General features: G+C 44.3%; 1 protein-coding gene across 4 annotated transcripts in view; it reads right to left on the bottom strand.

The window, feature by feature from the left end:
• cdin1 (CDAN1 interacting nuclease 1) overlaps positions 1-15,470 on the bottom strand; it is a 79,719-nt gene that overhangs the window by 41,021 nt on the left and 23,228 nt on the right. For all 4 annotated transcript variants that reach the window (XM_014193760.2, XM_014193769.2, XM_014193777.2 and 1 more), the window contains exons 7-11: positions 6,705-6,784; positions 6,385-6,434; positions 4,249-4,316; positions 2,354-2,419; positions 1,603-1,708 (exon numbers count right to left, since the gene is read on the bottom strand). In XM_014193760.2, coding sequence (XP_014049235.1) covers positions 1,603-1,708; positions 2,354-2,419; positions 4,249-4,316; positions 6,385-6,434; positions 6,705-6,784 — 370 coding nt within the window. The remainder of the gene's footprint in view (positions 1-1,602; positions 1,709-2,353; positions 2,420-4,248; positions 4,317-6,384; positions 6,435-6,704; positions 6,785-15,470) is intronic.

The raw sequence follows: 15,470 nt of genomic DNA, 5'->3' as shown, positions 1-15,470 counted from the left end.
TCCCTGGAAGGCAGATGTTTGGTTAGATGGCATCTGTTAAGTCAATCAGGAAGTCATTTGTCTATAAACATGCTTAACGCTCGCCTGCTGTAAAACTATTCCACCTCAGTTTCCTAATTTATGTTTTAATATAAATATTGGTAATATCATCAAAAGAATCCAAGTAATTATATTTGTGACATACGAGACTGACAAATTGCTGTCAATTATAACGGTCATTATCACACTGCAGGCAAACAGATTAAATCATATTACTTCGCCATTATGACCTTTTAGACAAAGTGACAACTATCAGTTAACCAAACAAACTAAGGCTGTTCTCTCTGCTGCAGCCTCTCCACACAGCCTGGTCTCTGGACACAGCATGGGGTGGCTGGAACCTTCCGGCACTGGCCATCATATCACTATGTGTCAGCGGGCCGCGTCACAGCTGAGTGGGGCCAGGGTTGGGGCTGTAGTGGCCAAGTTGAGGGGGGGGTAGGAGCGCTGGGTGTGACCTTTCAGGCTCGGTGCATTTGGAAGCCATGGTTGAGGCAAGGAGGGATAGGCCACGCGCGAGCGCTTTCGCCCCTCAATTCTATTCCGCCACGCCCTGACACAAAACACACTTGGGTTGTTGTGTCGGTCACTTGGTTACTAAACCTGTAAGGTGAGGTCTCCATGGCGCCTGGCACTATGGAAGCCGTCAACACGGTGGCCAGGCAGGCGGGCGGTCTGGGTGCTCAGAGGGACGATATGGGTTTATTTGAGCCACAACGGTGTGAATGATGCTCTGGTACACATCATAGATCATTTCACCAGTACAACCCAAGGACTACAGATTTCTACTTGAGCACTATTTGTAAATTTGCTGTACAGAAAGAAAAAAAATACTTATCTTCTGAGAAAGCGGAATTCACAAAACAGTTGTTTACAACCCCTCATACCTCACTTCCCCTCCACTGTCACTACAGTTTGTTTTCAAACGAAACTTTGTTAACTCCTCGAGGGAAACGTCGTGGGTCTGGCTTGCCTCTCTGAGACTCCCTGGCAGATGCCTGGAGTGTGAGTACTACTCAGAGACAATGACAAGAGGTCCTGTGTTGTATGCATGACTAAGGGGCCTCTACACGAGGCCGGCAGCACGCCTCCGTTCGTCCCCGGGGTGGGACTCTCCAGCCCCCCCTCCCTCGTTCCTGTCCAGGGGTTCTCATGGACAACAGAATCGAAGGGATTAATCACCCTTCCGTTTCACCGCGTTTCCCTTCAAACAATGTGTTGTGTACTCTGGAAAACAGTCCAGCCCCAGAGAGGTTTCTTAATGGAAGTGACCAGTGTTGTAATTTAGTACGTCCATGCAGTGACCCTTTTCTGGAGGAAGTGGGTAATGTTACACTGTGGGGATGTTTGGAGTGGATATGACCTGCATTTGAAAGAAGTTGTTTTACACACAGCTATATGACCTATGCGTGACCTACCTTCAACAGACAAAAAAAGGTGGGAGCGGCTAATGATGTGAAAAGGGGTTTGATTGGGAGATGTTAGAAAGTGTACTGCAAGCATAGTATACTGTAGGTTTGGGTGGTTTTGCCATGCAGTGTGGGAATCAACGAGAAGACGTACCTGTTCCAGTAGCTCCAGAACTGCTCGTTCAGGTAGGTGCGATGGCTGTGGTCGTCCCCAAACGAGGCCTTGCTCTCAATCCAGTGGACAATATGGCCTTCCACAGCTGAAACAAGAAAACACAAAAGTGATAGATCTGTGCAGCCTTCCCTGTGGCTCAGTTGGTAGAGCATGGTGTGTGCAACGCCAGGGTTGTGGGTTCGATTCCCACGGGGGGCCAGTACAAAAACCAAAAAAAATGCATGAAATTAAATGTATGCATTCACTACTGTAAGTCGCTCTGGATAAGAGCGTCCGCTAAATGACTTTAAAAGAACGAAAAAAAAATAATATGAAAAATGTGCATTTACCCTGGTCTAACCCTGCATTTACATTCAGGCCTAAGATGTTTTCCAAATGAGAACAGTCCTTTAGAATGTCTATCCACCCACTATAATAAAAAAACACAAGTGGATTGTATAAACTATGATCATATTATATGCAGCTATAATCAGCCAGTATAATCAAGCAAGCCAAAGAACTAGCATTTGGATGGGGACATGTGACATTTTCTTGCTAAATAGACTTTGAAGCTTTTCAGTGATATCAACTAGCATGGAAGGGGAATGTGTATTGTTATGACAATGGCTTGACACTTGTAATCATATCCAAAAGAGCTGTAAAGGCAAGCTATTTTAGCTAACTGACCATAGCAGTTACAAGTGAAAATTAAATAAAACCGCTGACATTTATCGTGTAAATAAATACGTACCGATTGGCACCTCCAGAATAATGTCAGGCGTCTTGTCATAACCTTTGGTTCGCAGTTGGTTTTCATCTGCAGAAATCACAGTCATTTTAGCATTTTGACATTTCCTCATATTATAGACCTGAAAGACGTAAAGAAAAGCAGACACTTATTTGGTGACAGCATGCAGTGATACAGTGCAACATTCAAAAGCATTGGCTTGGTTTCTATCTCCCTAGATTGACCTTTCAGAAATCCAGTAGGTCTTTCACACCAACCAGCATATTTTACCCAAGATGCCTTTCTTTACCACTGCAGCACAATGATAACAAAAGCTCAGTGTTGCAGAAGCACCAAGACACAGCCGAGGACAGCAGAAAACAGAGAAACCATTAGCTATATCTGACACTTGTACTGCCACTGCACAAAATGTATAAAGCCTGGTAGTTACTCCTCTCCACAGCTCCACTAGCAGCAGGAGTAGATGGGATGGTGGAGCGTCATAAAGCATAAAGAAAGGGACAGAGACTTGGCATTATAGCCGCTGTGAGCCTGACCCCTTCCTGCACGGGCCGCAGCCATTGTCCTTGACTCCTGGCGCGCTTCACCCATTATCCGCCCAACACCTGATTTAAAACTCAGGCTGACCAGGTCATTCAATTCCGGGGGCCTGCCTCTTCGTCACCAGCCAAGCTCGACTAATGGGCCAGAAAGGGGGACAGAGCGGAGAGTGGTGTCAGGGTGGAGGGTTGAGAGAGGAGAGGCGAAGGTCTGTGGCAGGCAGCCTACAGCCAGAGGCCCATAGTGGTGGTGGACGGGCTGTTTGGTCTCTCTCCTAACACCTACAGGGCTGTTGACATTGTCATGCAGCGCCAATCACCTTTTTACATCACCTTTGATTAAAATGAATGGCCCGTCCCTACTGTAGGGGAGCTTATTTCCAATCCATTTATCAGGCTAGGTGTCGTGAGGCAGGGCTGCCTCTGTGGCCCCTAACGCCATGCTGAGGCCCCTAAACTCGTGACAGTTTTAGAACAGTCATCCACGCAGGCCTGGAGGAAGGTCAACACTCCAGGCCCAAATAAATGATATTGTCTTAATGACAGAGGGAATTACTTTTTCCCCCCTTCATCACTCATCTGACCGAGGGGAGTGGATGGGGGAAATTTCCCTCTAACAATTTCACACCTGGACACTCACTACCTTAACCTAGACTCTCTGGACAAGACAATAGTGGATGGGAGGGAAGGCCACAATAAAGTAGAAAACACATTTGAAAAGCCTCTAGTGTTGCTTGAGGGGAAATGACCTATTGTTATGGTCAACCGTGTGATTACGGCTAAAAACAGACTAAGCCTGATAGCTAATACAACATTAAAACCAGGGCATTTGTTTGGATACTTGCATTACATGAGTATTTCGTCCGGACTCAGAAACATGTTATTCAACATGAATTCAGCTATGTGGGTTGTGTTGTATAATAATCTATTCATGAGACTATAACAGTGAAGATGAACACTTAAACAGCATTAATATTAAAAGGTACAGATACTACTTCATGTCTTCTCCACCCCATTCAGGAGGAGGTGTAAAATAAATCTGGGCAGAAACTGAGCATTTTCTAAAATGTTCTAAATGAAACAATTTGAGTGGGGGAAACCTGAGTATCAAACATTAGGTCAGTATCTTTGAAGCTCTTATTTCATCAAATATTCATACTGGGCTAGCGCATGAATTAAACATACAGGGTATTAGATAACCCAGGTCCTGGTTGTTAGTAAATCAATGGGAGATAACACCCACTACATCAATCATGTCCACGTTTCCTTTTTAAACTCTCCTCCTGTGAAAAAACAGAACGCAGGGCCAGATTACTTTAGCTAACTGTTGTGGTGGGTGAGAGAGAGCTGTAGTCTTACCTAAGAAGGACAGGTTTCTCTCCTTCAGTTTGTCACGTAGGAGCACCTCGGCCTCCTGGCCAATAGCACTAGGGGAGAATGGTTAAGGACATACACCCACCAGCACTCAGTCACTTTTATTCACTTTTCAAAGGATAAACACTGATGTCTCCCGAGAGTCGAGATCAAATCTAGCACATACTGGTTGTGACTCACAGCCTGAAAACACATTGTAATGGCACAACATTTACCACTCATTAATGATAAGTCCAACTGCATTCGAGAGTGAATAACAGTTTCCCTACAAATCCATCAAATTAAATTCCACTGCAAAAATACTTATTTTTTTCCCCTGGGAGGTGGGTTACTATGGAAACGGCAAGCCTCCCTTAAAAGGGTTGCTGTGGCAACAACGTGAGAGTGTGCGTGAATTAAGAGTATGTAAGGGTGTGCGTATGTGCTAGTACGGGGACTGAAGTTACCCATCAACCTGACATCAGATGAGACAGCTACTAAGCTCTCATGCTAAGCTATGTGCTGTATATGCGTATCATATGCCCCTACCCAACATAATCTGAGCAGGGGTTTTATGGCCATCCATCAAAATTCTACTTGGAACAACAAATCTGCAGATTACAAAAACTCAAAAATGTTGAGCAAATGCCAATTTGGCAAAACGCATACAGCCTCTGGACCGTACTGCTCATAAAAAATAAATAATCAAAAACAAAACAATAAATGTGCCTTTAGAATAAATGCCATTGTGAATCAAGGGGAACTGTGGAAAGCATTCTGCATTCATGAAGGGGCAGATATATGCATAATTAGCTTTTTTGGCAAAATGCTAAAACTCCTTCAGGCATTACACCGCCACACACACACACACACACACACACACACACACACACACACATCACTCAGACACTGGCGATTAATACATGCATGCCCTGAGTGACACACGCAGCAGAGCCAATCTTCTGATGTCCACATGGAGCCGTTCCAAAAGCACATAGGAGTGGGGCGGTTATCATGAACTGGCCATGGTGGAGTGAGTGAATGTGAGTTGACGCTGGAGGGAGGAGGGTGAAAGGAAGGTGAAGAGGGGGGGATGAGGACGGAGGGCAGGATGGGACAGGGTTGACCGCCCCTGAACAGAGAACAAGCCCCCGCCACACCGCACCCCGATCCTTGCCCCCCGCAAACATAGCAGTCCCCAGCTGCTTGCCCCTAAATATTCAAATAGACCCCCCCCATTGCGCCCTCTTGCTGCCCCAACCCACACCTTCCTATCTGGGAGACAGGGAAAGAGAGAGGAGGTAGTGGTGGTGGTGACCTGGCATTGACAGCCCATGACTGCCCATCTCCCACTCTCTGATCACTGGGCCTGCACTGCTGCACTGATAGGGAGGGAGGGAGGGAGGGAGGGAGGGAGGGAGGGAGGGGGAGGATGATCAAGTGAGAAAAAGAGAGAGAATGAACAAGAGTGTGATAGAATAAGACAGAGAGAGAGAGAGAGGTAGTAGCTAGGAGGGCTATATTTCATGTGGCAGTGACATGCCAAGAACTCTCCATGGTGCTGATAACTCGGACTGCTCTCTTTACTGAGCAGGCAGGTGAACAGGCAAACAGGGAAAAGGTCAATGTAGCATAATGGCAGTAGAAGACACCTTTCTAATGGTAGAAAGTCATATTTGCCTAAACCACATTCAATGTACTCTTGCTGATAACTCATACAATTATTTTCAGGGGCCCAAAACAACTCCAACTTTGCTTAATTTCTCGACTTAAAAAAAACAGTATCCCCTTTCCTGGCACATTTGTTCTATTGGAGTTGTCACACTTCAAGAGCCACTTAACCAACAGAAAGTAAATAGAAAATGGCTGTGAATACACATGCCTAACCCCTTCCTGTGGCATAGAACATTGGGCCTGATTCACTCTGTGAACAAGAGAGATGCATTTACATCAGCCTCCACCTCTCCTCCACCTCTCCTCCACCTCTCCTCTCCTCCACCCCTGCAACGGGGACGGTGGCGAGTCAGGATGAAACACTTCCCCTCTGAAGCAGAACTTTTATGTCAGGTGAAGCCAGACACATCTCGTCCCCTTCAATAGCTCCTCGTCAATTTCAGGCTTAACATTTATGGGTAAGGATACTGTTTGATGCAGTCTACCAGTGGTCCATAACAGCAGTCATTTATTGTGCACTGAAAAGAGGGGGAAGAAATATTACAGCATCCAGGCAGGGGGAAGGAAGAAAGAAGCCAACACACCCGTTAAAAAGAATTGGGAATCACCTTTAATATTTCTCCATTTTTACTCACACACGCAAGACTTGCTACAGGAAATTAACCATGAAAAAAGATACAGTACGGATTCATTTAGAACAAATAGCACACATTCACTATTTCAGTGACAATTAAATTACGATGTGGAATTATGTTATTTGCTACGGTATAAACGTATAATTCAAATACCTGGTAGACGTGATTGGCTAAAGCCTGGTCTGGAATCAAAGATGGCTCCCGTAGCATGTTGTTGAGGACTTGCTTGGAGGCTGTGAGTAGGACAGAGAGAAAGCCAGCATACAAACTATCGTTAGTCATCCCAGTCCCAACAATGCCCCAATCCAAACATCACAAACCTTTTATGAATTGTAACAGTGACTGAGGAGATACAAAAGGTGGAGGATCAACAGAGTAGATAAACACCAAGGTCAGGTTTACCATCATTTACCCTGCTGCTGCGTGTTACTGCAGTATTTCTAGCCTAGTCCATCGACCTGCCTGGCTGCTTAGAGCCTATTGAGATTTTCCATAGATAAAAGTTTCACTCCAGAGCACAGGAGCCCCATGTAGTTTATCTACGTTATGAATGATGACTATTTTGCCTCTCTCATCCCCATTCAAGCTCTACTAACATTATAAATCAGTGAGTTGCAAGCCGTTGGATTGATTCCCTATTACTGCAACAGCAAAAATTCCTTAAATCATTTTTTAAAAGATTGGGATTAAATGGATTGTATCATTGTGTGACGAAATGGTTGAGGCGCGCCATTCTAATGATATATACATACGGTCGTGACAGACTCACTGCATTACTGACAATATCAGGAATGTTTCTATTCATATTTCAGACGTGAATGTTTCCTGTCCAAGAACACAGCTAGCTAGGGAATCTCTACCTGAGATGTGTAGGTAGATGGGTAGATAGGGCTGACGACAGGAAGGCTAATTTGAGGGGTTTATAGAAAGGGGAGGAGTGAACAGCGTCCAGTGAAATAAAATCGACTTAAAAGGACTGTGGTTTTACAAGACCTGACTTACTATATAAGCCTCTATTAAACCATAACATTCATTATGACGAGATCTTTGCTAGAACACATAAAACGCTCAGAGCCTCCCTCCTCCTCCCCTCTCTCCTTCTCTCCTTCATAGATGCTAGTCTCCTTGTGTACTATCAAACCCCCGGCAGAGGAAGAACAAATATGATCCCTCGCCTGCTCTTCCCAGTGCTGGAAGAGAAACGAGTGGAGGGAGAACAAAGCCCAGTCAGCACTCCCTCTCCTTTTCCCCTCTCGCTCTCTCTCAGGGCTGTGCTTTATTTCTCCGCTCATTTTTCTCAGAGATTGGTACCTTCACACGCAGATCCATACCCTGCTCCCGCGCAGGCAGCGCCGGCAATGAAGAAAGAGGGTTATATTTTCCCCTCGAGTTAGGACACCTCATGACAAATGATAATGGATAATCAATACAGTGGGAAATATGAGGCAGCAAACTTTATGAAGCCGAGAGACATATTACTCCCAGCAACACTCGTTTCTCTTAACAAAGTCACTACTCGACTGTGCCTAATAATCTGAAGGAAAATCAAAGGACCCACAACCACATCAGCAATATTGGCAAGTTATTCCACTTTAATGGCATTTTGATTGATCCCTCCCCCCCCCCTCTCCTAATGGTAGTTTTATAGATTTGACGCTGCTTCTGCGAAACAGTCATGTGTAATAAACGTTCCCGAAGGCAAACGGCCACCACTAAAGCTCTTGTCTTACTAGCACACATAACAGGAGGTTGACCATCACCACATTCTAGTCTCTCACATACAGTAATACGACACTAACACGTATACAGTTTAGCAATACGCTAACATGCTCCCATTTCCCTCCATCTTGTTATTCATTCGCTATTTTTTCGAGTAGCAATGATAAGTGTTTGTTTCTTTTCATGGTCTTTTTTTGTTGTTGAGAGATAGGGTTATAAAGGGTTATAAATAGCCATAAAGAGGGTGACCTTGGAGCTGACATTGTGGAGTTTCAAGCCAAGCAATGACCTGATGAAAATGGAAGACCAGGCCGCTAATAAATCAGGCTGCCTTTAAAATGACTTTACCCTAATGCTCATTCATCACAGGCCGGCCTTAATGCCATTTGCAGGCCAGGAATCGCCCGCCATGCGCCGTGCGCAAACACGGCAGTAAATAACAACAGGGCCCAGCCCAGCATCCCCGTCTCCCTCGCATCGCTGCAGCCTCCGTTGAATATCAGCATACATTTATTCAAAGACACCCCCGCCTCGCACAGCACTGCACACCACGCCGCCGAGAGCTGCACCACCACACACAGAAAGAGACACATACACAAAGAGAGACGCACAGACATGCACACATAAATACATACACTAGATCATCACAAACACAACACACACACACACAAAATGTTCCAGCCACACATGCAGAGAACAAAGCCTGCAGCATGACTTTACACCTTGTAAATATACACCGAATTTATTGTAATTGTCCCATGTTGGCATCAATTCTGACTGAGGTATCATATCATCAACATCTAAGGAGCAGGAGTGGGGAGGAGAACATTAGAAAGAAACACTTCACCTCCCATTGGGATTTGCTAAAGAAAACAGCTAGCGTAAAAGAAACACACTACAACAGCCCGTTTAGTAGAGCTTCCAACGCACAAAACAAAAAGCTCAATGCTACAAGGTAGGTAGTTCGGTGCTGTAACCACAAGAACATAACTAGTAACCTTGCTTGATTTCTCTTTCCTTACTCATTTCATTTGTATCATCTCTCCCCCTTGTTTCCAGTAGGGTGAAAAAGTCATTATGCGAATGAAGAGAAAAAAATAGAAAAGCTCATTAGAAGGCAACATTTGTTGAGGGAGGACCGTTATAAACAATAATGGATGGCGGTCGTTATTGCCCTCGACACTGATGAGCTCCTCGGCAAGTTTGTTTATTAATTAAAAAACATAGTTTTTTTTTTTCCCTCATAGGGGACCAAGCCCTGCATATCCCCCCACCCGAACCCAACCACCCCCTCATCCTTCCCATGCACAAGCCATTGAGCTGCGGAAGGACACTCGTTCATCAAACGTCACGGAGCAGGAAAGAGACGGCTCCTGATAATGCGCGCTGTTAAAGCTGATTTTCCATGATGAATCTCGGAGCATATAAATTGGCTAATATCTGAAAACATTTACAGATACTGGAGGAATTGACTACTTGTGGGACATGATAGATGAGCCCCAGACACCGGTGGACAGCTCGGCAAATCTCCACGGCTACCTAAAGCCCTCATTTGATTTTCTAATTTACCCCTTTTAAATGTATCCTCCCGCTTTTATAAAAAGACGACGAGAGAAGGAGAGAGAGAAAACGTGCGTTGTTCCTCCTGCTATGTATTATGTGTATTATGGTGCTGGGTGGTATCGACAGCGCAGGAGGAGCAGAGCACCAGAAGGGGTTGCTGGGGCAGAACTGATCTACTTCCACCTGATTTTCCCTGATAGCACTGAAATGAAAGCGTGCGTGTGGTTGGGCTGGGGTGGCTCTACCATACAGAGCTCTTCCTGGGTCAGGCCATACGACTGCAGCAGGGGCTGAGACTTCAGTTCCTCTGATGAAAAGGAGTAATTAGTATACTTGTCTAGTGAGGTGCCGCACGCCTGTTTACCTTGCCCACAACCACCACCCCCTCCTCCTATACCTCCTACTCTTTTTCTTGCTTCCTCCTTGCTAATGAAGTGCCCTGGCTCTCATTATTCAAAACAAAAAGGATGTATGAATGTGCGATTCTTGCTCCAGCACCATTCTTGGTCATATCTTGTGCAAACAGGAAGGAGAGAGAAGCCCTTAGTGACAAATGGGGGAGAAACCATAAAAGTCATAACAGTGGGTCTAAAGCCACATCCATTTTGTGATCAACAAATTAAATCAATGAAACATGAAATATGTTGAAAACCATGGACACTTTTCAGAAATGTTAACATCTAATGTAGGCGACATAACCTTGCCTACATGGTTCTCTGGTACATGGTTCTCTGGTGAGCGAACATGACAATAAATCTTGCAGCAGTCCAATTGCATAGTTAGAAAACATGGAGCAGGAATTTAATCTGCTGGAAGGCCTTGGGAAAAAGGAAAAGGTCAAATAGCTAGCAAAATTGCCTCCTCAAAAAAAGTGTATCTAAATCTAGAGGCACTTCAACTCACGTCAGTGGGGAGAATGGAGAGAGGGATGGAGGGAGAGAAGGGATGACAAGATGGAGGGGGGTGAGATCCCTCAGTGTCCCTCTCTAATCTCCTAGTTAGTGACTGCTAAGAGTATCATCATCATTATCCATTGGCAAGCCTCCATACATTTAAGTCACTTCAGGTCAACTAAGAGGCGGCAGGTAGCCTAGTGGTTAGAGCGTTGGGACAGTACCAGAGAGGTTGCTGGTTCGAATCCCCGAGCTGACAAGGTAAAAATCTGTCGATCTGCCCCTGAACAAGGCAGTTACAGTGGGGGAAAAAAGTATTTAGTCAGCCACCAATTGTGCAAGTTCTCCCACTTAAAAAGATGGGAGAGGCCTGTAATTTTCATCATAGGTACACTTCAACTATGACAGACAAAATGAGAAAAAAAAATCCTGAAAATCACATTGCAGGATTTTTTTATGAATTTATTTGCAAATTATGGTGGAAAATAAGTATTTGGTCAATAACAAAAGTTTATCTCAATACTTTGTTATATACCCTTTGTTGGCAATGACACAGTTTTCTGTAAGTCTTTTCACAAGGTTCACACACACTGTTGCTGGTATTTTGGCCCATTCCTCCATGCAGATCTCCTCTAGAGCAGTGATGTTTTGGGGCTGTCGCTGGGCAACACGGACTTTCAACTCCCTCCAAAGATTTTCTATGGGGTTGAGATCTGGAGACTGGCTAGGCCACTGCAGGATCTTGAAATGCTTCTTATGAAGCCACTCCTCCGTTGCCCGGGCGGTGTGTTTGGGATCATTGTCATGCTGAAAGACCCAGCCACGTTTCATCTTCAATGCCCTTGCTGATGGAAGGAGGTTTTCACTCAAAATCTCACGATACATGGCCCCATTCATTCTTTCCTTTACACGGAGCAGTCGTCCTGGTCCCTTTGCAGAAAAACAGCCCCAAAGCATGATGTTTCCACCCCCATGCTTCACAGTAGGTATGGTGTTCTTTGGATGCAACTCAGTATTCTTTGTCCTCCAAACACGACGAGTTGAGTTTTTACCAAAAAGTTATATTTTGGTTTCATCTGACCATATGACATTCTCCCAATCCTCTTCTGGATCATCCAAATGCTCTCTAGCAAGCTTCAGACGGGCCTGGACATGTACTGGCTTAAGCAGGGGGACACGTCTGGCACTGCAGGATTTGAGTCCCTGGCGGCGTAGTGTGTTACTGATGGTAGGCTTTGTTACTTTGGTCCCAGCTCTCTGCAGGTCATTCACTAGGTCCCCCCCGTGTGTTTCTGGGATTTTTGCTCACCGTTCTTGTGATCATTTTGACCCCACGGGGTGAGATCTTGCGTGGAGCCCCAGATCGAGGGAGATTATCAGTGGTCTTGTATGTCTTCCATTTCCTAAAAATTGCTCCCACAGTTGATTTCTTCAAACCAAGCTGCTTACCTATTGCAGATTCAGTCTTCCCAGCCTGGTGCAGGTCTACAATTTTGTTTCTGGTGTCCTTTGACAGCTCTTTGGTCTTGGCCATAGTGGAGTTTGGAGTGTGACTGTTTGAGGTTGTGGACGGGTGTCTTTTATACTGATAACAAGTTCAAACAGGTGCCATTAATACAGGTAACGAGTGGAGGACAGAGGAGCCTCTTAAAGAAGAAGTTACAGGTCTGTGAGAGCCAGAAATCTTGCTTGTTTGTAGGTGACCAAATATTTATTTTCCACCATAATTTGCTAAGAAATTCATAAAAAATCCTACAATGTGATTTTCTGGATTTTTTTCCCTCATTTTGTCTGTCATAGTTGATGTGTACCCATGATGAAAATTACAGGCCTCTCTCATCTTTTTAAGTGGGAGAACTTGCACAATTGGTGGCTGACTAAATACTTTTTTGCCCCACTGTAACCCACTGTTCCCCGGTAGGCCATCATTGAAAATAAGAATTTACTTGCCTAAAAAAAAAGTGACCAATCAACGTTTTACTTCAAACACTGTCTAGTCTTCATCATATTATGGATTAGAGTGCATGGATGTAGGTTTATATATTCTACCTAAATACAACAAAGCATCCCGATATTATGAAGAAAATTCTTGAGAACAATTGTAGATTACGTGGACCTAGAATGGCAATACTGTCCTCTCTGTATAGTGCCGTTGTCTCTCTATGAGTAAAGGAGAGTATTCCTCAGTACTACCTGCCCCTCCCCTCTAGCCAGTCTGTCTTCATGAGACGAGGAACATTATGGATGTTGATATCATATTCAATACGTGACGAAACTGCTTTGAATCTATTGATTTATTTACATGCGCCACAAAATAGCCGCGCTATCGTCCTGCCTGAGTGATGCTCCCTTTAATCCTTTAGCAGGAAGAGGAGGAGGAGAGAGGGGAGACAAACCACCAGCAAAACAAAACAAGGAAAAGACAGAAAACAATTTAAAAGTCTATTGATCTGGCTGTAGTGATTGTACATATATTCCACAGTCCCAAAGGCCCCATTTCTGTGTCTCTTAAATGCAAAGGAAAGAGGAGAATAAAAAAAAGGATGGCGCTAGTCCAAGGAGTCGCTCATCCAGTTGGGGGTAGATCCCTTATATAGGAGAAGTCTATTGATCCTTGCAGACTGCTCGCTCTCCTGCGACACACACACACCACACAGTGTGTCCGGCAGGGGGGCAAATGATTGATACGCCTGCCAATAGCCCTGAACAAACCTGTTAGCTAATTGCCAGCAAATACAATTATCCTAGCATTGTTTCATAATGGAAACACATTACATAAGTCTAATATACACACAGGGAGGTTCCAGATTTGACCGTGGAGCCTGTGTGCAGCGCTTCATTGCCAAAGGCCAGGCAGGTCACCACTGAGAGGGGAGGCGATAGAGAGAGGCTGTGTCCATTTCTAAGTCACACTCACACAGGCTGGCTAGCTGGCTAGCTGCAGAGAACCAGCTCTCTGCATGGATGACACAGCCTGACTATGACGTGTTTGAAGACCGGCTATAGTTGTATTCATGAATGTATGTATTTTGTACAGCCTATACGTCATTTGGCATTTTATTGTCAAGAGATTGAGAATAGACATTTTTAATTTTCAAATATTTCTAATTATGTGTCTTAGTCATTTTAATTTGGACGCTTGTCGTCACCACAAATCTACATGTTGCATTACAGAAAACATTACTAATAAGTATGCAAGCACATACGTAAATATTGAAAGTCTGTTTTTACATCAAATGCATATCCATCGTAGCAAAAGGTTCCCTTCACCTTCATGTGTGATCCCAACATCTATACTGTACTGTAGGGATGGGCACTCCTATTTAAATAGTCCAATATCCCATCACTTGTGTGAGTATACAACTTGGGCTATGCGGATATCTGGAAAAAAAATCATGTCATGATACTATTTGAATAGAGAAATCATTTGACATGCCCGTCCCTACCGTACAGCCTTCAAGAAGCTAGTCTCACCTAGTTCCTGTGTTTGGGTTCTGTGTGGGCTGCAGGTTGACTCTCCTAGGCAGCGTCTCAGACGGAGAATGCCTTGGTCTGCCTTGTTCTACACACTACTCCCGACTACTATTTTGACAGGCAGTGGATAACGGTGGTCCAAAGCAATCACAGACTTGACTTTGACAAATGGCTGTGCTGTGGAGAAGTTGAAAATAACACACATCCACTTTAATCTCTTTCTTGATTAAATCGAAGGCGCTGTGTTTTGACACCATGTGATTCACTCATAAAGCACCCACTGGCACACACTTTCCAGGATGTGTCTATTGAAATGATGTGGGATCTTTGTGTGTGTGTGTGTGGGATGTGTATGAGTGACAGAGAGAGAGAAAGAGAGAGAGAGAGTGAGACAGAGACAGAGAGCGACAGTGAATGAGAGGAATTAGAAGGAAATGAACACAGAACACTCATTTGAATGAATTAGGTGAGGTAAAGGATCACAGAATCAAATGGTGACGACGTGAAGTCTCAAGGCTGAAATAATACCAACAAACCACACAAGAAAGTAGAGATACTGAAGAAAAAGAACCCTGCCAAACATACAGTATGTCCTCCTGAATGTTTTGCATAGCAGGTCGTGTTTTCCACTGCATCAACGAAGGGGAGAATTTATGCTGCAACCGAGAACAGTCCAGAGACCTAGACTGTCAGCCAGCAAAGGCAAACATTACACAGGGGGTGAAGTGGTGAAGGACTATGAAATACCAAAAGCTAATATTCTGTCCTTTCCTCTCCTCTCTTCTCCTCAGAATAAGCAACAAGACAAATATACAGAGGCCCAACCGGTTAGGTTGATGTGCTGCGCTTGGTGGAGCAGAGATGGACAGAGAGCAATTACCCTGGTGTTCACGGCTCACTTTGAATATGGCAATGAATATTACTCATAAACCTTTTACAGGCAAGTCCCCCGAGCTCACTTAACAGCCCGTTTTAATCATCCAGTTGACACTTGGAAAATAACTAAATGTTTTTTTCTTCACCCAGTGGCAAATTAACTCCTGGTTCGCCATCCTGTTGCTCTTTGTAATGTTAGCATGTTATTGTGGGTTTACAAGGTATGTGGTAACTGTGACTGTATGGCTGGGCAAAGGAGGAGTATTATTGACAGTGATAATCAAAATAATCACAGTTTGCTATTATGTATATTGGTGTGATGATCTGTGCAACTTTTCAGAGAATATTTGGTATATATACACTTTAGTAATAATTGTATATTTTCTTGAAGTCT

This window comes from Salmo salar, chromosome ssa01 (assembly GCF_905237065.1).
Source record: "Salmo salar chromosome ssa01, Ssal_v3.1, whole genome shotgun sequence".
Lineage (NCBI taxonomy): Eukaryota > Metazoa > Chordata > Actinopteri > Salmoniformes > Salmonidae > Salmo > Salmo salar.
Note: the sequence above shows the minus strand (reverse complement) of the source record. Positions and strands in the feature narration are given on the sequence as shown.